This window comes from Staurois parvus, unplaced genomic scaffold (genome assembly GCF_062004578.1).
Source record: "Staurois parvus isolate SC_StPar_1 unplaced genomic scaffold, SC_StPar_1.0 ptg000054l, whole genome shotgun sequence".
NCBI lineage: Eukaryota > Metazoa > Chordata > Amphibia > Anura > Ranidae > Staurois > Staurois parvus.
This window is the reverse complement of record NW_028317850.1, coordinates 6,574,743-6,595,980: the sequence shown is the minus strand read 5'-3', so window position 1 is coordinate 6,595,980 and position 21,238 is coordinate 6,574,743. Positions and strand designations below refer to the sequence as shown.

Genomic DNA, 21,238 nt, shown 5'->3' with positions numbered 1-21,238 from the left:
TGGAGTTACCACATGAACAAAACTACAGTAATTAAATAGTATAATCTATCTTGCTACAGATATGTAGTATGGGTACACTCACCCATGGGTTTAAATGTCAGCCTCTCATGGATAAGCCCCATACATCACCATATCCAGATAAAAATACCTCACTGTCTTGAGGAATGCAAATGATGCACTGTAAAACACAGTACAGACCTCTCCAAAAAAATAAGGGAGAGGAGTGAATACCATGTGCATTCAAAAAGTGCTCCCAAAGAAAGACCCAAAGAAAAAAAGAAACTCTACATGTTTCGCTGCAGAAAACAGAGCTTCATCAGGAGTATAAAGAATTAAAATAGGTCACATAGTGGCTGGAAGTTGTGCTTAGCTGCACATGGTGGCAAAATGGCACCAAGCGTTTGGTTCACCTCTATATATAGAGATGTTGTCTGTTGATGAACTGAGCATAGGGTAATTTTGATGGCCATCTTAGGGACAAAAAAACTGCACATACTCAGTACCTCAACAGACGCCATCTTATGGACAAAAAACACCACAGCAGCACATCAGTCCACAACACAATAGACACTGTTGGTGCTCTCAAACACTGTTAATGCCCCTCTAATTAAGGACCAAATTTATAGTTAACCATTATATAGCATTTTTGGAGCAAAATCAAACAAAAAGCACAGAATCCCTTATCACACACAACAGGAAGGAAGGTAAATCCTTCATTTAAATTATAAGGTGCTCTTGAGCCTAAACAGAAAATCCATTTTGCTTCAAGTTTTAAAAGATATTTATCTAGGTCTCCTTTTCTAGGACTCAGATTATTGTAACTTTGTTAGGTATAAACATTCACCTTTTAAGCAATTGTGCAGAATTTGAAATATTTGACACTGAAGTGATATTAACACTTGTGCAGTAGACATCAAACATGAATCCCTGCAGATCCCTTTGAGTACTGTGAAGCATTCTTTGCTGAAGCTCTCATAGGTGCACACCACTGCCCTATAGTGCACAGCTTCATGTCAATACATGCACTTTAACCCTCAGTGTAGGAAGATAATTGCACCTGTGCATACAAGCCAAAATAGAAACGTATACAGGCAGTCTAAAGTGTGCATCATTGAGATTACTAGCAGTCAATGTGTATGCCAGACACACTATACATTTTTGAGGTATGATAAGCTGCCAAAACCTTCACATACATATTTGTGAAATTCTTTAAAATCTATTTGAAATACACTAGTTTTAAACCTCAGACATAAAATATGAACAAATCATATCCCTCTACAGTGTCTACTTGTCTCTATCCAAAGCACTAAGTGTTATTTCTGTCTACTGCCACATTCCTCTTTCTGCATGAGACGCTTTTGACAGGTTTTCCTGACACCAAGAAAAAAAAGTGTCAGGTGAGGGAGCTCCAGCACACAGCCTTTGATTTACAGCTTTAGCTCTGTTCCTGTGTGCTGTGGGAAGCGGGAAGGGGGGCTTGGACCTCTTCCTTCCCCTCCACTTCCACTGAGATTTGAAGAGTGTCACTCCAGTCCACCCCGTTTTTTGAAATTTCAGACAAGCTTTGTAAATTATGCACTTTGAACATCTGTAAGAAAGAGAGGACTACAGTTAAACAGGTACAGCTTATATAAAAGGATTTTTTTATTCTCTGTGTATCACCTGAGGCCAGTCACATATCTGGGTGAATGTAAGTGTTTACAACCACTTTAATTTTATTAACTCTTAAAGATGTGGGTTCCTGGACTTTTTACGTCATGGGCCTGATGAGCTATACTCTTGATGAAGTTGGTTATTAATAGCCTTCCTAAGTGGTTTACCAAGAGGTGTCAGAGGAGGGAGCTCCAGCACACAGCCTTTGATTGATGGCCTCAGCTCTGTTTCTGTGAGCTGTGTTTAGTGGTGTGTGTCTCTTCCCTCTAATCACCTTTCTGAGCTCTCCTCACTGAGTGTAACTTCAGCTCTCCGCCCGCTGTTTTTTCAGAGCTGAGAGATCCCATGTAATTTGTGCACATTGAATGGATGTAGGGGACAGACAGCGGTAGATAAACAGGTAAAGCTTATGTAGGGGGATTTGCTTCATCTCTGTGTATCACCTGAGGCCAGTTATTTCACTTGGTATATGTACAGGTTTACAACCATTTTAACATGCATACAGATGTGCACCTTATTTTACATAGTACTTTGTGGTCCTCAGATGATGATTTGTCAGGATAGTGATATGGCAGATGTTTTGCCAACTTGTTTTTGAAGAGACATGCTTTAAGGCTGTCATATTAATTATTGCTAAAGAGTATGTACATTATTTCTCTGCATTTTCTCATTGGGGGGATGCAGGATAAGTAATTCTCAGTGGGAGGGATGTAAATAGAATCTCCTGAAGCTTGATTAAGCCAAGGCTTTTACTGCAAGTAGACCTGGTGTGATGCTTCTTCCATATTTTGCTTGGATCTGCGGTGCCTCTGCTACTGTGCAGCCTCATCATCCACTGGCCTTCAAGGCTTTATGGTGTGGGATGGACTTTCTTTTCTATCAAGGGAACCTGAATGGGCAAAGTGATAGATTCTCATTAAGATAGTTGTACACTTGTTGAGCTTAGAAACCCCAGCTCAGCATCAAAGTGTTTCTGGATGTATTTTTACCATGTCTACAACTGTGTATCACACCTCTCTGCAAGATAAAATGTTGCATGTGTCATTGTTTGTTAACCACTTCCCCACGGCCCTATAGCAGAAATACTGCTACAGGGTGGCAGGGGTGAGCAAAATCACGTGTGTATATACATGTGATTTTTTATTTCTGGATAGGGGGCGTGCATGCGCCCTACCCGCACCGCCGGCCGCGCCTGTCGATCACCGGGTGTCAGCTGGTGATTACCTGCCGGCGCGGTGATTACAGAGGATCTCCAACGTACAGGAGGCTGCTTTGTTTACTAACAGTATAGCGCAAAATATAAAAATGCACAGGCGATCAAATACCACCGAACGAAAGCTCAATTTCTGGCAAAAAGGACATAAATTTCATTTGGATGCAGCGTTGCATGACCACACAATTGACAGTTAAAGTAAGGCAGCGCCGTAACGCAAAAAAATGGCCTGGTCAGGAAGGGGGTAAATCCTTAGGAGGGCAAGTGGGTAAAGTGTTTGTTGTTATGGCACCACACAAGTAACATGGTTTCCATAGATTTCTAAAATTTTATACTATATCATCAAATTGAGAGGCTAGTTGAAATTTGCCATTTTTTAATAAATTAGTGCTGACATGAAGTTATCGAAGGGAAGGCTGCAATACTTGGTAGCTGCTTCTAGTATTTACTATATATGGCTATTCCACTGTTACTCCATATAAACAAAATCTCATTCAAACCTATCTGAAATCCCAAGTTTCTGTAGCGACATAACTGACTCTGGCTTGCTCAGTGTTGATTGGTACATCTTCAGTTGCAAGCAACCTTTCTTCATTCGGTCAGATGGTGTAAACACTCCCATGCCAGTTCAGTCCTGTAAATATTGTCCTTAATTGAAGATGATTTGCAGTGAGAGTTCTTTTACCAGCAAGAGCTTGTTTTTTTATTACCAACACAAAATAATTTCTGGCAAGATGTAAGAATAATAGTTTTTAGCTCAGGGTAAAATGAAGTTTGTATGGTTTGCAGCTGCATACAGGGTCACACCTGTTATTAGCTGGGCAAATGCAAATGGTTGAGTGCACGTGAATTATATGAATTTCTTTGATTTAATAATCTCAGTTAATCTACTGTGAATAATATTTCTACATGAGCCAAGAAATAAATTCTACAGAATTCATATTAATCAGCATTTTGGATATGTTTCAGATATTTCTGTGTAGAAGGTCTCATTTATTTCATTTTCAATTTTTCAGGACCATGTCATTCGAGAGGAAGCCAGGAGCCTCACTCCTCGCCAATGCTCCATTATGGAAGTCGTGCTCGCCACTATTAAGGTATCATGAACATCCATTATGAACATCTTGCACAAGTGAATTGGTCTTTTTACAGCTGCTGACTCCTGTAAATATATTAATTGGTACTTCTGAATCATTTCTCTGCTACTTAATGGATGTTCTATGGCTTATCTGGTCATTTTCATTACAGAGGTAGAATTTGCCTTGGGGAGTAGGGAAGATATTAACTTCACATTGACTCTTCTTTTTCTCAGCACAGAGAGAATATTTAGATCTCCTGAGACAAATGGACCTTGTATTTATTGCCAGTAGAATGTTATCATAGATGGTAGGATGCACTCAGCTGTATGGACCTTGTTGGACAGCATGGTTAGAAAATATTTTTATTATAGGTACTTATATAGCACCGTCGATTTATGCAGCGCTTTACATATATATAAATATATATTGTACATTCACATCAGTCCCTTACCTGCAAGGAGTGCACAATCTAAGGTCCCTAACTCACATTCATACATACACATACTAGGACCAATTTTAGACAGGATCCAATTAACCTTTCAGCATATCTTTGGAGTGTGGGAGGAAACTGGAGAACCTGAAGGAAACCCACACAAGCACAGGGAGAACATGCAAACTCCAGGCAGGTGGTGTTGTGGCTGGGATTCGAACCAATGACCATAGTACTGCCAGGTGGAAGTGCTAACCTTTTAGCCACTGGGCTGCCTCATATGATTATTATATGTAATATTAGATGCAGGTATGATCACTATGTTGCCGTCAGAATGCAGTTTGTGGATGTATACTCCAGTCCTTAGAGATTAGAGAATCAAATACAACTTTAATATAACAACGTGTCTGTATTAAAGCTAGTACTACAGTTAATCATTTTTATAACATGTAACAAACTGGATAAAGACAGTTGATGACTGATGATGATCAAGTCAAGTTTTTAAATGGTGATCACTTATCTAACCAATTAAAGTGGAACTTCTACCAACTCATTTTGCAGTTTTGGATAATATGTGAAAATAACGGGTTATTTGTTTGGATTTTTGAAAAATTAAAGATTTCACAGCTGAACTATCAAAAATAAATACCAAGTACCTAAAATCAAACTGAAAGCTAGTTTACTGATCGTTCTGAAATCATTGAGATTAAAGTTTTTGTACATTTGCAATGAAATGGGGGACTTGCTGTACAATCATTTTAGTGGGTGACCACAGAATCTATATACATATAATAAGAAACATGAGATATACTGCATATACATTTGGTTTTGAAATTTCATATATATGGGATTTCAGCCTCTCAAATTTTAATGCTAACCTCTAATATACTGTATGCATTTTCCCCTCAAGCCATGCCCTTACGTATAGATAAGCAGAAAATCCCACATTTTCATAGGGGATATACTGAATCTTTTTCCCTGGCATACTTTTACTAAGTATTTAAAAATCTGTTACACCTGACATTTATTTCTTCAAGGAAGAAAAATATGATACCTGTTACAATATGATATACAGCATGCTCTGTAAGATTAAAATCAATATCATCACTTTTTTTTCTTTAAAAACATTTAACATTGGTAAAAGTTCAATACAATTGGTAATAGTACTGTGTTGTGCTGCAGTCTAACCTTACATTGTATATTCACATTCTCTTTTACATTTAGATGTTTAGAAATTTGGGGGTTTTTTTGGTTTTTTTTACAAATCTCAAAATCTTTAGCCCATTCTATAAGAGGGCAGGGGATCTTCTCCTTGCACCCACTGTCACAATTTGGAAACAGTGAGGCCATGCAAGGCTCCACTCACATGGCCGCATCGTTCATTAACAGTTTTGTGTGAATGAATAGACTGCAAGTATTGTCAAACATTTTGGCTGATGACTTTTAGTTCTCAATGAACTGCAAGGGCGCTGGTGAGCACTTTCGTAGTTCATTGATCTTCGTGCTCTCAAGGAACTGCCTGTACATATTGGAGGTATGGGCAGAAAACTATCCTGAGAGTCTGCAGGAGCCTGACATTGCACCTGCGATCTGCTGGTAATGGGCGCAATGCTTTGAAGGTACCTTAGAAAAAATTAATAACTGCACATTTTTTTTTGCAGGTAAAAAAATGCATTTATTATTTTTTGTTTTCAAAAGGTGAATGTATCCTTTAAGAACTAGAATTTTAGCAAAATGAATAGGTGTTTTTCTGTACCTGCAGCATTTTTAGGCTGAGTTCACACTTGTGCGCTATATCGCATGTGATTCGCACCGCCAGGGGCGGACTGACCATTTGGAAACTCGGGCACTGCCTGAGGGCCCGGGGTCAGTAGGGGCCCCTTGAGATGCCCCTGGTACCTTTTTCATAGGCTTGTTTAAGTTTGGGCAAGGACACAGGGACCCCATGATCCCCTGTTGCCAGGGGGCCCCATGAGTTGTCAGTCCGCCCCTGCGCACCGCATTCCTGTGCAAATCACATGTGAATTGTGTGGGGTGCGATTGGAGCCATTTTGTATGGTTCAAATCACACCGCATCTGCACCAAAAAGGTTCAGGACCCTTTTTTTAGTCCTCACTAGAATCGGATTGCATGGTTATTCACACCTATGCGATTTGATTCTGCACATCGCACTGCATTTTGCTGTTTGATTTCGGGGTGTTGTTAACTTAACATACACACCTGCAGCGGTTCACATTAACTGGGTACGATAGTGATGCGGTGCGGAATTCGCACAGAAAATGCTGCAAATTCCGCACCGCATCAGTGTGAACTCAGGCGTAAAGAGACAAAAGATGGTGAATGTGTATGTTCTATATTGCCCAGACACACACTTTATTTACATTTACATATTATTCTATTATTTACAATTTAAATCACAGTGTAAAAATATTTATTTTACATTGCTTGCTCTCTAGTATGTAACTGTTCCTCTCAATAACTGCATGTTACAGTCAGGGCTCCTTTAAGTGAGCGGCATGCAGAACAAACGATAAACAATGTTGTGTGAAAATGAAATCAACTGAGAAATTAAAGTCTGAATGCAAATCATGTTTTAATTAATCTGCTTCTTGAAGGCAGTGCTGCCAATTGAACACACTTTGCTACAAATGTGAGCAAATGGAAGTATAGCTGGAAAGTCAAACCAAGTTTGCACTTTGAAACAAAATGACCTAAAAAAAAAAATCGAATGAACTTTAGTATAGAACTGTCAAATCTCTCCTGGGCTTCCATAATTATCTTTTTAGTTAAATCAAGACTAATATTATATTCTCCAAAGCATTTTGCTCTCAATAATTAGCATTCTGACTTGTCGTATTTTATTATTTAAATGTCACTTGACAAATTAAATTGTAATGCATATGATTGTATATAAATAAAACAGTCCTGTCGATGCCAATTAAATGTCACGTAGGCCCTAATGTATCATAGTGTTCCAGGTTTCAAGCAGAACTTTAAAGTGGAGTTCCACTCACCCTGTCAAAAAATAAAAGTCAGCAGCTACAAAAACTGCACTTTTAAACTTTTAAAAAACAGCCACTTACCTTCCCTCGGTCCCATGGTGTGTCCCCCACAGCTCGTTTCACCGGATGTCCTGTATTCCAGGAATACGGCATCTTCACTATGGGCACTATGGGCTATGTGATAGCTTGTGGCTTCACAGCCGGGTACCACTGTGCATGCGCGAGTAGCGCTGCGCTTCATGAATCGTCCTGTAGTCTTCTGGGACCTGTCACATGTTCCAAAAGACTACAGGGAGGGAGAGAGTACACCTTCCGTTTCCAATCGCCTAGGCGATCAGACCGGAAGTGGGAGCGGGTACCTGTCAAATTCGGGTACCCGCTCCCCCCCTCCCCAAAGGTGCCAATCCTTAATGGGGAGCAGTCCTGAAAGTGGAACTTCCTCTTTTGGGTGAAGCTCCATTTTAAGCAAACAGCTAGTTACATTTTTTAACTATATACAATTTTTCCAGTTTACCTACCAAAGGGTTTGTGATTCTGTACAGCTAATCTTGTGATTTACACACATTTTCCATACTGTACAGCCAGGTGGGTAGCATACTTTTTTCAAGTTTCAGGAATCTAGCATCCTGTATTTCATCTGTGCCTCCAACTTGTTTCCTAGACAATAAATCAGTATCTCTAGCTTTGTCCAGTAACTCAGGAACTAGTAATTGAATCTTCCTGGCTTTGCAGAATGGCAGATGTGTGCAAAATGAAATATTACAAATCATTAAAGTGTATTTCCACGTTTGCAGCTAAATTGGGATAGCACCTACTTAATATTTGTGACGTTTTCTCATTCACATAACATAACCAAGAAGAAAAAAAAATTGCTTTTCATTTTAGAAGCTTTTTTTCTGATAACACTGAAAAATCCTGCTTGGTTTTCTTTATTTATGAGGGCTGGGGAACTGTGTTTGCCATAATTAACCCTGTTGTTACTGTGCTGGCAGATCTCATCAGTTGTAAACTATATTTAAACAATGTCAGCCCTAAAAAAGGGTTAAAGATTAGAAGCTGGACTTCTTCATTGTATGGTAATGAGGTAAAGCTCAGTCTGTCTTAATCTTTTAACTGGAAATTGCTTAACATTGACTGACACCTTTTCTTAATAAACATCTAAAAGGTAAGAATTTTTTGGGGGTATATTGTGTGAATTATTTTTTTCAAATGTTACTGCGCAAGTGGAAATACACTTTGAACAAGTATGTATATCAATTGTGCACTTACCAGCCCAATCACACCATTTTACATTGTTGTAAAGCATTTATTGTGCTTTATTGTGCATTGCAGTATGCTAAGTTTGCAGTCTTTTAATTTTGAGTGGGCTCCAAAGCAGACGATATATCTCCAGTTGTATTTTTTTTTTGTGTGTGTGTGTTGGGATGTAAATAAAAATGAATGGTGCAGAAACAAATCAGACTGTGTTTGGTGTGTTACATCATGTTACTGCAATGTGATCACATGACTGTTGATCGCTCTGTTCTCGGGCTGCTGTGCGCTCAAAGTGGTGACCGTCAGTCACTGCTTTGTGCTCTGCCTCTCCACCGCTCACTGGAGTGCCAGGCAGGAGAGGGGGTGGAGAGGCTCGTTCAGGCTCTCAGTGGCATGCTAAGATGCTGAGCGAGTTGGTGATCACGCATCTAGGTGGATCCTGACATATTTGTGCACTCCTGTGACCCAAAATCAGTCAGCAGCAGGTTAAAGCCTGCTGCTGTTAGATGTCACCTAGCCACTCCAGTCTCTGGATGTATCCCAACAATAAAGTGCACTCCTGCGACCCAAAGGAGAAATATGGCCAATAAAGCTTTGGCCATACTTCTCTTTTAAGCAGGTACAGCAACATTTTTTTTTTATTTTTGGGATAAAGGTTTTTACATAAATTAGGGCTGATCTTTGTAAGCACCCCTGTCAGTTTGGTTGTCAGTGGTTTTTCTCAACCAACTAACGCCAGTTTTGCTGGACAACTGGATCTGTTAAAGAAAGATGAAAACAGACAAAAGATGAAAAAGATAACAGACTCTCTGCCTTAATCACTAGGTGAAAATATAAGAAAAAAGCTTTTTTAAAAAATGCAGCAACCACATCTAAGGATTGGCAAGCTGCAGTATAATACATTTTTGATTAATACTGCTTTAACTATGCAGTTAAATTAAAAGTTAACTATGCAGTTATACTGTTACTATAGAAATAATATACAAGTTTGTGTATGAAAGATAACCATAAAATATTGAATATCAAAAATGTTATTTATATGTCACAACAAAAATACCTCGGAAGTTATTCCAAAGATAACGTTTGAGGTAAATAAAGGTATATACAAATGTATACCAGCACACTTCCACTTCAAGTTAAGCACTGTCACTGTAACCCAAAAAACTTGAACACAAAAAACAAACTGCCCAAAGTGTGGGCATAGGTGGTTACTAGTTACATAGTTAGTCTGGCTGAAAAAAGACAAAAGTCCATCCTGTTAAGTTATAATCCTATACCCACAGCTGATCCAGAGGAAGGCAAAAAACCCAGCAAAGCATGATAAAATTTTCTCCTGCAGGGAAAAAAATTGCTTCCTGATGCGCCTAGATATAAAGTACTAAGTTGTGTAACATGATTTCTATAACTATTTGAATAGCAAATATGACTTTGTCCCTTTAATGAATTGTGGGTGGTCTCTAGGTAGAGACAACATAGTTATAAGGGATCACCTAAATACCACCCCAACGTCCAGATGAAGCTATGCTGCTTTCTAGTGAAACGCGTTGTCATACGTCACATCACAGGGAGCCGGTTCGTCCATCAGGGAACCCTGTAGAGTTAGTGCAATAGTGTTCCAGAGCAAAGGCAGGCGTATGGAGAAATACTTGGCCTGTACAGTGTCATAAGTAGCAGCAGTTATCCTCCTATGGGGATTGGTTTGGACTTTCTGAACAAGTGAAAACGGCTGTGGACAAGCGGAAGAGTGGTAATGTATATGCCGCTCTAACGTGGCAAACGCTGAATGCCTTGTGGACACAAGAACACACAGTATCACACAAGAAAGCTGGAACTAAAATGGTCTTGTGTTCTCAAATACTCACATAATTTTTTTAAATAACGCTGTCCACTTATAGCCATTTCTCATTAAGTCCATTGCCAAATGTATGTTTTTTTATGCTGCATAAACTTTATACATGGGACTTATACCATACAGAATTACAGTGGCCTCCATTTCCTACAATACTCCATATGGAGATTTGTGTGATGAACTGACCACCCTAATATTATACAGGACACAATCATTTATTGAATTTCTCCACACAGACTGCCATACTGACCCTTACAGGGCCCGGCCATCCCTTTGAGCCTATTTTCCTAAGCCCTGACAAGTTTGGGGCCAGTTTTGTGCACAACAGCTTTTTTGACCATTGGGCCCCCAGGGATCCCTGATTCACACCAGAGAGCTACCTTGAAAGCTATTGTAGTCCACTTAAGCAGCAAGTTGATGCGGTAAGCTACTCATGTGTGAATCTACATGCGTCCGGATGTAGTTATTTTAACTATATGTGTGTCTAGTCTGTTTTGTCTATTCATGTTTGCTATGTTTTGAACTAACAATGTAAGATGCTTGAATCCATGCCGGAGTTTTACTCAAGAGTAAGCAATAGAAATGTTGTTTTATGATACTTAGTATTTAAGTTTATTTTTTATGATGCCTTAGTCACCATTAGTAAACACCTATGCCCACGCTTTGGTCAGTTTGTTTTTTGTGTACCTCAGAAGTTAGCCTGTCTTTAGAGGTAAGTGTGATAGACTCTGCTGTCATTCAACACCTCTTCACATTAAAGTAAGTGAGACCAAAACTTTACAACCTAACCTCCCTACAGCAGCTTTAGACAAAACGATAAGACTTACAAGTAAGTTAGGGGTCTTTTTTACAAGGAGCCATCATTGCCGCAGGACACAGGGGTGTAGTTTGCTATGGTTGTTGCTGTACTCATAATCAGACTCATAAAGCATTCAGCCTTTTTATTTTGTAGGATTACAGCATAGAAGCATAGTTACTATTCTTTATGAATTTCTCCTTTCCTAATGTCTGTTTTTACTATAGCAATACTTTCACGCCGGGGGAAGCGGCCTGAAAAAGAATTTCTTGGAGAAGAGCCCAGACCTCCAGTCTCTGAAATATGCTCTCAGCCTATACACTCAAACTACTGATGCTTTGATAAAAAAATTTATAGATACTCAGACATCTCAAGGTAAGTGTGCTTCATTTATATTCTTCCAGTAATTACAATCCATGGCAAGTGATAAAGTTATGGAAATAAACAGCAGTATTTAGAAGAATGGCAGAGATGTCATCTTCATTAGTATTCTGTATATTATCTGAATTGTCTTTAATGAATTAGCACAGCTTCTCTTTTCTGAAAAACACAAACTAGAGATATGCTATTGTTTGTTATTGCATGGGGTTGTTTTATTTTTCAGCAAAAAAGTAAAAAGAATACACTTTTCTCCCAGAAAATACAGATAAAGCTCTTGCACTGCTTGGATCCTCTTGTCTTTTGCCTTTGGGCTACTAGGTAGAAAGCCTCTTCATTCTACCCAAAGTAATGACAGGTCAGGATGCAGGAAAACGCTGTACAGCTCTAAGCAGATAAATCCTCAAAGCTGCAGTATCTGTGCTCAAACATCCTATTAGTGGGGCTCAGAGGCAAAATAACATAGCAAGGCTTGCTGTGAAACCAACAGAGGGACCCTTATGTTGTTGTTTACATTTAAAAAAACTAAATCTCAATGATGTATAATACATTCATAGAGCATAATTGTACTTGCATACAGCTTGAATACTAAATATTTCCAAATTCTGCCTTACATGGCTAACACTGTACAATACTCTACTACAATAACAGAGCATTAAAGCACAACGAAAGGCAAAATTACGTACCTTTGTTTCAATGGTCCAGTGCCTGCAAGGTCCATCCCTGGCACCATCATCCTTTCCCTGGCTTATTCTGGGTGCCGGTCTTCAACCTTTATTGGATGGCATGGGATGACAGCGCATCCATCCCAGCACACAGGGAGTATACTAGAATGTAAACTGAGCTACGCATGCATACATTCTACAGGGGATTTCGAGCAGGCAGCTAAGCATTGCATGCTTTTTCTGCAATAGAGAGCCTGGCTGTTAGCATTTTTTTAAATAGGTTTTATCTTTAGTTCCACTTTAACAATGGTCACTATAACCATAGACATATTGATACACACTCTAGAGCCAGTTTGGGTAAAAGCTAGATAATCTACTTGTATGTTTTTTTGCATTGTGAAAGAATCACCTAACAAAAGCCCATTCAAATAAACAAAGGAACATACAGAATGATTGCAAACAGTATTGCAGGTAGGATTAGTATCAAGTATATGTATATTGCAAAAGACCTTACTAGAAACATTCCCAAACCCATGGCTCTGCTCCAGACTTGCTGCCTTCATCCTACATGGATGACCCAGGTGCTGGCTATCGCAGCTCATATCCTCTCAGACAAAAGTATAAGAAATATAAGTCATACTCCAAAACTTAGCTCCTCTTTCTGTATTTTATTGTCAACAAAGGAAGAAAAAACTGCATACATTGATGTCTCCACCTGATAACACCTTCCTTGATGCGTTTCACCACCACTGGCTTGCTCACAAGGATAGGGGAAGTACCCGTTTTCCACTGCACTCTGAGTTTAACAACAAGTAGACATTAGAGGTCAAGTGTGAAAATGCTAATATCTGGTTGATGCCACTGGGGGGATGCAGCAAGACTGTGGCAGAATGTTGTGCAATCCTTCTTTCCATGTAAAATATATATTTAAAAGGATTGAAACACTCTCTTTTCACTGATTTTGCCAGTGTTTCCTATGCATGTTCATGCATTGAGCAGAGGTGAGATTTTGAGTGACCATGTCTGACCAGTTGGGGTTCAGCCACTAGAAATGAATACAACAAAAGCACATGCATTTAATCTCTAATATGATGCCTTGTGGAGTTTTGTTGCCAGGTTCTAACTATGGCAACACTCAATTTTCTTGCAGCTCTCCCATGACTATCTATACTACATTGTGTGGCAGGTTTCTCTCAAATATCTGCACTACATTATTTGAAAGATTCCCCCTTGACTGTCTGTGGTAGCTTCTCTTGGATATCCACCAAACTGTCTGCACTTAAACAAGAGCATGTCTGCAGCTGTTCCCACTGCTGTCCATTTTAATCATTGCCATCTGTTATATTCAGCACTACACAGTTTTGCATCCCTTGTGCTGTGTACAGTATCTCAAATCTAAGCCATGTGGCTGCTGCCATATTACCAGTTTTGTTTGAAGTGTCTCTGACATTCTGTATGCCCCATTCTCCATAAATCTGTCATTTGTATAGTACTTTGTCTCTGAATACCTCCCCTGGGCTACCATAGAGTACTCCAAAGGAGACATTAAATTCAGTCTAATAATTATAATGTGCTAAGCTGCACACCTGTCAAAAGGCCCCACCACCTGTCCGAAATGTGCCATAGCAGGTGTAAAATCTACACCATATTTTCACCCACATCAGGAGAAAGAGTATGTACCTCAAGAAATAATGGTTCCTACATGACCTCTCCCTCCAGTTTATAGTCTGCTCCCTGTTGACCTCTATTCACTTTTTTAGCCCATGACCAGTCATTTTTTTGTATTTGTTCACAATGAAACATAATGAACTGCCATTTCTCTTTCCACACCTCAGCAAAAATCAATTCTTGTTCTGCCTCCTCTCTCCTGTGGCTTGGATCAGTTTTGCACTTTATATCTCTCTCTACTAGCCACAATCATCTTCCCATCTGTCCCTCAACCATATTTAGTCCCATGGTGCCTATTTAGCCTTTGGTCCTTGATCAGATCATGCACATCCCTTCCATCTTCTGTAAATGGTAAGGTTTTTCCAGATCCTCTCTCTTCACCTTGTCCATTATCATCTACTGTCTGCCCCTACTCCATCTCTCTCTCTTTATTTTCTTCCCATGTTTCATGGTCAGATCACTTTGTTTTCAAATCCCATCCATTCTGTCACCCTTAGTCTTGCAAACTAAAATATATCAACTTTCTAGATGAGCTTAGATAGATCAAAATTTGCACGAACAATTTGAAGAAACAATTGAGTACTGTTCGTGATACTTATTTTTTTATTTGCACTAACATACAATTTTTCAGGAGAAGCTTTCAGGGTTTACCCCCTTCTTCAAGGTTCAAGCAGTACTAATACACAAAGTTGGAACAGAATGTTAAAATAAGACAATCTTTGAGAAAAAGCAAACAAACGTATGTACACAGCAATAGTACTTAAACTAGCATAGTTGATAAGATGAGACAGAGAAAGTGCTATAGACTGGGGGAGGGGGGGGGGCAGTCACAGAGGGGGTTGTAAAACTGTTGGATAGTGATATAAAAAACCTAGGTTTAAATTTAGGCCATTATCTTTTGTGTCAAATAGAACGATCATTTCTTTCCTGAATAGTTTTGAAATTCCTTTTGAGAACTAACACATTGAGATCTTCCACAGTGTGATCCGGTTGTGTGAAATGGTGTCCCACAGGTGTGCAGAAACGATCCTCCTTATGCTCCTTGATGGTGTGCCTGTGCAAGTTCCTCCTTGTTTGTAACTTCTGTCCTGTTTCACCAACGTAAGATCCTTTGCTACATTTATTGCATCTAAAAGACACTTTTAGATAGACTGATTTGGTTGCACAGTTTGCAACATTTTTTATTGCAGGGCTTACTTCCATTATGTCTAAGGTTGGGTGGTTGTCTGAAAAGCATTATTGGGGGTTGCTGGATTATTTCTTTTAGAGTTTTATACTCTATTATGATGGATTGTAAGTCTTTGATTATCTTTCTTATCCTTTCTAGTGCTGGATTATATGAGGTTACTAGAGGTACACTGTTGTTTATTTTGTCTTTGTATTGGAGTAGATTTTCTCTTTGGGTTTTCAAGGCTGTGTTTATGCCAGTGTTGATGGTTTTGTCCTTGTAACCCTTCCTATGGAAGGAGTCTGCTAGTGTTCTGAGATGTTTATCTCTGTCTTCCGGGAACATATTAGGTGGCATCTGATGGCCTTGCTATGTATTATAACCGGTTTAGTGTGCTGGGGGTGAAAACTGGAACTATTGAGATAGTTACATCTGTCAGTGGGTTTCCTGTATATTTAGGTGTGCAGCTTGTCATCTCTAATGTGTACTGTAGTGTCCAGGAAGTTGAAGTGTGTGTTGATTGATGGGTGAAATTTGTTGATCAATGAGTAAAATTGTTGTAGATTTTCTTCTCCTTCTGTCAATATGATGAAAATATCATCGATAGCGATAGTATCTGTATGGCTTTTGTTGCTTGCTGTTCAGGGATTTTTCCTGCAGGTCAGCCATAAATGCATATTGGGGTGCCATTTTACTTCCCATAGCAGTCCCATACATTGAAGATAGAAGTCATTATTGAAAGTACCGTATTTTTCGCTCCATAAAATGCGTCTTATGGAGCGAATGTAAAGCGTCCGGTCCGGTATTTCTGCCGCCACCATGTCAGAATATCGGGCGAGCCGCTCAGCTCTTCTGTCCTGCAGGACCTTACCTGTTCCTCGCTCCAGCCTTCCCGCGGCAGCTTCTGAGACAGCCGGGTGCCCACTGCGCAGGCACGAGAAGCGCTGCGCTTTGTGAATGGTCCAGCGTCTTCTGGGACACATGACAGGTGCCAGAAGGCTCCGGGCCGTTCACAAAGCGCAGCACTTCTCGCGCATGCACAGTGGGTACCCGGGTGTCACAGGAGCCGCCGCGGGAAGAAGGAAGGACAACTCCGCGGAAGTGGGAGCGGGTACCTGTCAAATTAAGGTCCCCATTCCCCCTCCCTCCCCAAAGGTCCGCAGTCTCTGGTAATCTCCTTTACTGTCTGCAGTCTCTGGTCATCCCCTGCACTGTCTGCAGTCTCTGGTCATCTGTACTATGTCCACAGTCTCTGGTCATTCCCTGTACTGTGTCTGCAGTCTCTGGTCATCCCCTGTACTGTGTCCGCTGTCTCTGGTCATCCCCTGTACTGTGTCCGCTGTCTCTGGTCATCCCCTGTACTGTGTCCGCAGTCTCTGGTCATCACCTGTAACGTGTCCGCTGTCTCTGGTCATCCCCTGTACTGTGTCCGCAGTCTCTGGTCATCCCCTGTATTGTGTCCGCAGTCTCTGGTCATCTCCTGTACTATGTCCGCAGTCTCTGGTCATCCCCTGTACTGTGTCCGAAGTCTCTGGTCATCGCCTGTACTGTGTCTGCAGTCCATTGGTTCAGAATATTTTTTTTCTTGTTTTTCTCCTCTAAAACCTAGGTGCGTCTCATGGAGCGAAAAATATGGTAGTTGTGTGTAAGAATGTATTCAATGAGCTGTGTGACATCCTCAGCACAAACGGTTTACTAAGTAACTGTAGAACGTATTAAATTTTTATGACTATTCATTCTAATAGTCAGTACCGGGGTTTCCATAAACAAGAGAGAGACTTCAAAATCCCTAAAAATTACACATTGTAACCCATAGCCTATCTTGAGCCCCATTGTTGCACTCCGTCCACTTTTATTAATAACACACTGCTACTTGCTAATATGAAAATATTTTTTCTTATTTCTCAGAATTCTGTTTAATTCCAAGGTACTAAATCCTTAGTTACACACGTATTTAACTGGCTCTGATTAGAAGTCATTTTAAAGTACTTTCTAATATTGGTACATTTCATATAACTCTTGGTATTATTATACTGTATAAAAGCCATGTCATGAGGCTTTAATGCTAACAGCGATAACTGGAACACCCATTGAGAATAGAACGCATTCCATACATTTTTATTTCTATGTAACATATATTTTGAATGAATGGCAAAATGTTTTTAAGATGTTGGCTATATAGGCATGCAGCAGATTTCTGAGAACTTCTATATTGTATGAAATAACCTGTGCATACAGCAGATAGTACTTTGCTAGTGAATAAAGGGACTTTTCAATAGGGATGATGTCTGGTGGTAGCTGCATATTATATAAATGTATGTGAGTATGGAATTTCCCTTTTTATAAAAATAACTCTCCAAATGAAATGGCTTAAGTAGTGGTTTTCTGTCATTTTTAGTGTTTTTAAGGGAAACAAGAGAGAATATAATTACTGTCATTATGATTATTTGCTATTTTGCAGTTCATCTTTACTTAAGGATGTTTCAGTATTAATGCAATGGATAGCAAGGAAGTGACCACACAAACACTTATTAATAAAGTTAGTTTAAATTATAAAATGAGAGTTCTTAGTGGTTGTGCTTTTACTATTATTATTACGTATAAAAACAGAAGTATTAGAGCAACTAACTGTTGTCTCAGTGGTTATTTCATTGTCCTAAACACTCTTGCTGGAATTGATAAAGACTGGTGCACACAGATTTTGCGAAAGTGACTCTCGTGTTCTAAAAGTGGTGTGCCATGCTTCAAATTCCTGCATCTGTTTAGAACTTGTACTTGAATTTGGTGCATGCTGCACCACTTTTAGAATGAACAAGAGATACTTTTGCAAAATGTGTCTGCACTAGTTTCTTTCTGTACACCAAAAGAGAGCTGGTCTTAATTAGCTCCACTTTCTTAAGATATTCACTGTCAGTATTTTATTTTGGATTTACCACATTCAATGAATATGAATTTTGAATTTGGTGCAATACATTAACAAGAAGGATTATTGCCAGAAAAGTGGCACACCAGCTCTATTGAACTTCCCCCTCTGCCTAGTACATTATTGCATTAAATACATACTGGAAGCATGAGTGTCTCATACAGGGGCGGACTGACCATTTGGAAACTCGGCACTGCCTGAGGGTCCGGGGTCAGTAGGGGGCCCCATGAGATGCCCCTGGTACCTTTTTCATAGGCTTTTTTGAGTTTGGGCAAGGACACAGGGGCCCCATGATCCCCTATTGCCCAGGGGCCCCATGAGTTGTCAGTCCGCCCCTGGTCTCATAACAAACATGAACATTTGCTATCTCACCTTTGATAGTAGCACCCTGATTTCTCCTTTACTCTCAGTTATAAGAAGTGGATCCATGGAATAAGTTAGGTAGGACTAATCTGTATTTTTTAAATTTTAGCAGTAATGTAGTGATAATTCTGACAATACAAAACAGGATTTTACATGGTCAGTGAACCAGCATCTACCACAGCCATAAAATGTGTAAATCTCACGGAACAAAATACATGGTTTAGTACGATTACATACATTTTGGTAAGCTATAACCTAATTGTAAAATGATAAACAATCAAAATCTGATATACAGTATATGCTAAACTTATTATGACACAAATCTAGAATTGGGTGCCCAGGTGAGGAGTACAATTAGGCAAATAAAACATTACTACAGTAAGGTTAGCTCATAGAACTCATGAGAACAACATGACAGATTGCTATGCATAACGGGGCTAGAGTGCATACAATGCTAGATAGTTCATTACCAGTTTAATAGGAACCCAAAAGCAGATCCTAGGCAGACATCTGTGTAATTAAAAATCATATACATTTATTGAACATGAAACAGGTAAAATGTCTGTAATGGGGTTCTCAGTAAAGGCAGCTTACATTGACTTGATGCAGAGATGATGAGGCTTCACTCACACAAGGGGAGGGAATGACTCAAACTCTTGGATCTAGGTGATGGACTGCCATATAGTCTGGGTGACCCCCTAGAGGAAGATGGATGTTTGTGGATTTGGTGGCCGCTGGGGTTTCGGAGATGGTGTGGCTGAGGACTAGAAGTGACGGGCCTGTGGGATCTGAAGTGATGTCACAGTATTGGCGGAAGAAGCTGTGCTTCGCAGTGTGGGAAACAAGCCAATGGACTGGCCACCCCTTGGGAAAGTGTCTGTTGTGCCCGTCGCTGTGACAACATATTTCGGGGAATGCCCCTACTTTAGACTTTAGGTCAATTTAAAAGTAAAAAGGCAGAGACCACAAAATTAGTGTTACCTTTATTACTCAGAAAATGAGGGAGGCAGAGAGAGGATTTTCTGGTTAATAAAGGTAATAGCAAGTATATTGTGTTGTCCGGGGTTTTTACTTTTCATAATTTAGAATTCGGTACAAGTTCACATTATGTTTTGTAACATTAAGCAGTATGCTATCCCTAAGACATATGTTAGTCAGAAAGTACTATTTACATTTTATCTCACTCAGCACACATAGCTTGTCTTCTAAATTGCTTTAATCTTAAATCTGAACTCCATCCTTGTCTTCACAGTTGTGCAATTCGCAATACACTGTAAGCTTTCCAAGTGTGCATTGGAAGTTACAGCAAGTCAGACAGAGCCCTTCTCACCTCTTGGCTGGTCCAGCATCAACACGTCACTCTTTCACCAGTCTTACTGGCCCATTCCATTCATTCGTTGTATTTCAGTTTTTAAGCATGGAGGCTCTGCATTACATGTAAGAGTTTTCTGGAGCATTCTGCATTGAAAATGCAGCCTATGTGAGTATGCCAGCCTGTCTGAGACTGTCATCCACCTATCAAGACATTTTAATATTTTCATAATTCTTCCCAAGACACAGATTATTGCTTACATGAGGGTTGAGGACACTTGAGAGGAGTACTGAGGCAGGATGCTGTGATGTTTTCAGGAAGCTATGTACAGCACCCTGCCAGCCCCTCCCATCAGCCATGATCTGCCTGCATTGCATAGTGAAACACAGAGATGCATCACTGGATCTAAAATAAAGTATGTAATTTTGGAATAGAAAGGTTCCATTAAACAAATGTATTAGCCTGTTGATGGTGGAGGAAAGAAACAGGGAAAGCAAAATATAAATTAAATTAACTTGAGCTTTAACATGTATAAAAGTGTAGCATTTCAGTTCCCTGTCAGCAGCTCAGACAAATTGTTTGCAATTATTCTGAGAATATACAGTAACTGAAAATAAAGTAGAAATGATTTTGACTTCTAATAGTTGAGAGCTGAAACTGGAACTGACTGTCTAGGTTAAGAGTCAACACATATTTCTTTGCGTATGTATTTAAAGCCCAACTAAACAATTTAGATACACTAAATATACTCCAGGTGCATTAATACAAAAGGTGTGCAAACACTAAAAGTTTGTTTTCTATAGAAGGCAGTCTGGGTATAGAAGCCTGGTCACCATGTTACAGAGCCTGCTACATAAGTCAGAACTATAGTTCTTCATTTAGCATGGAGGATGAGCTTGCTGATTGGAGAACTCTTAGGCCTCCTTCACATGGAGTGTGCATAACTGTATGCTAGTGCTGGGGTGTGTTTAGCCACATTTATCAGGATATATTTGGGGCCATGCACCAGCACAGATGTCACATAGGGAGCAGTGGCTGAGTCCGTGCAGCCACTGCGCCTCAGTTTACATCAATGGGACTGCCTACATGGGGATGCATGGAACACCTGTGCATCCCTGTGCACGTAAACGTGGCCCATGTATGACCCATATGTTGCACCTTTTCAGGAAGACCACTGCTTTCATTAAGAGAGTAAGGGTCCTTCTCTGCAGCTTGCTAGCTGGGGTCAAGCTTTTCCAATTAGACTGTGGCTTCTTTGTAAAGAAAATAAACTGTAAATCTTTGCACATACTTTGTTTTGATACACCTATCATACCATGTAGTTTGCCAAGTTAAACTGAAAGTTCAGTTGTGCTTTAATCTGTTTGCCAGCCTTAATTACAATGCCTATTTCCTTTTAGCAGTATTGTATACCAGCCAGACTTCCATAATGGATTCAGAACATCCCTACAATCATACATATTCATAACCACAACCGTATCACCT

The 21,238-nt window shown here is 39.8% G+C and overlaps 1 protein-coding gene across 2 annotated transcripts in view; it reads left to right on the top strand.

The window, feature by feature from the left end:
* LOC149470057 (protein unc-13 homolog C-like) overlaps positions 1–21,238 on the top strand; it is a 434,551-nt gene that overhangs the window by 334,096 nt on the left and 79,217 nt on the right. For both annotated transcript variants that reach the window (XM_089668057.1, XM_089668050.1), the window contains 2 exons: positions 3,883–3,963; positions 11,504–11,651. In XM_089668057.1, the coding sequence (XP_089524183.1) occupies positions 3,883–3,963; positions 11,504–11,651 (229 nt within the window). The remainder of the gene's footprint in view (positions 1–3,882; positions 3,964–11,503; positions 11,652–21,238) is intronic.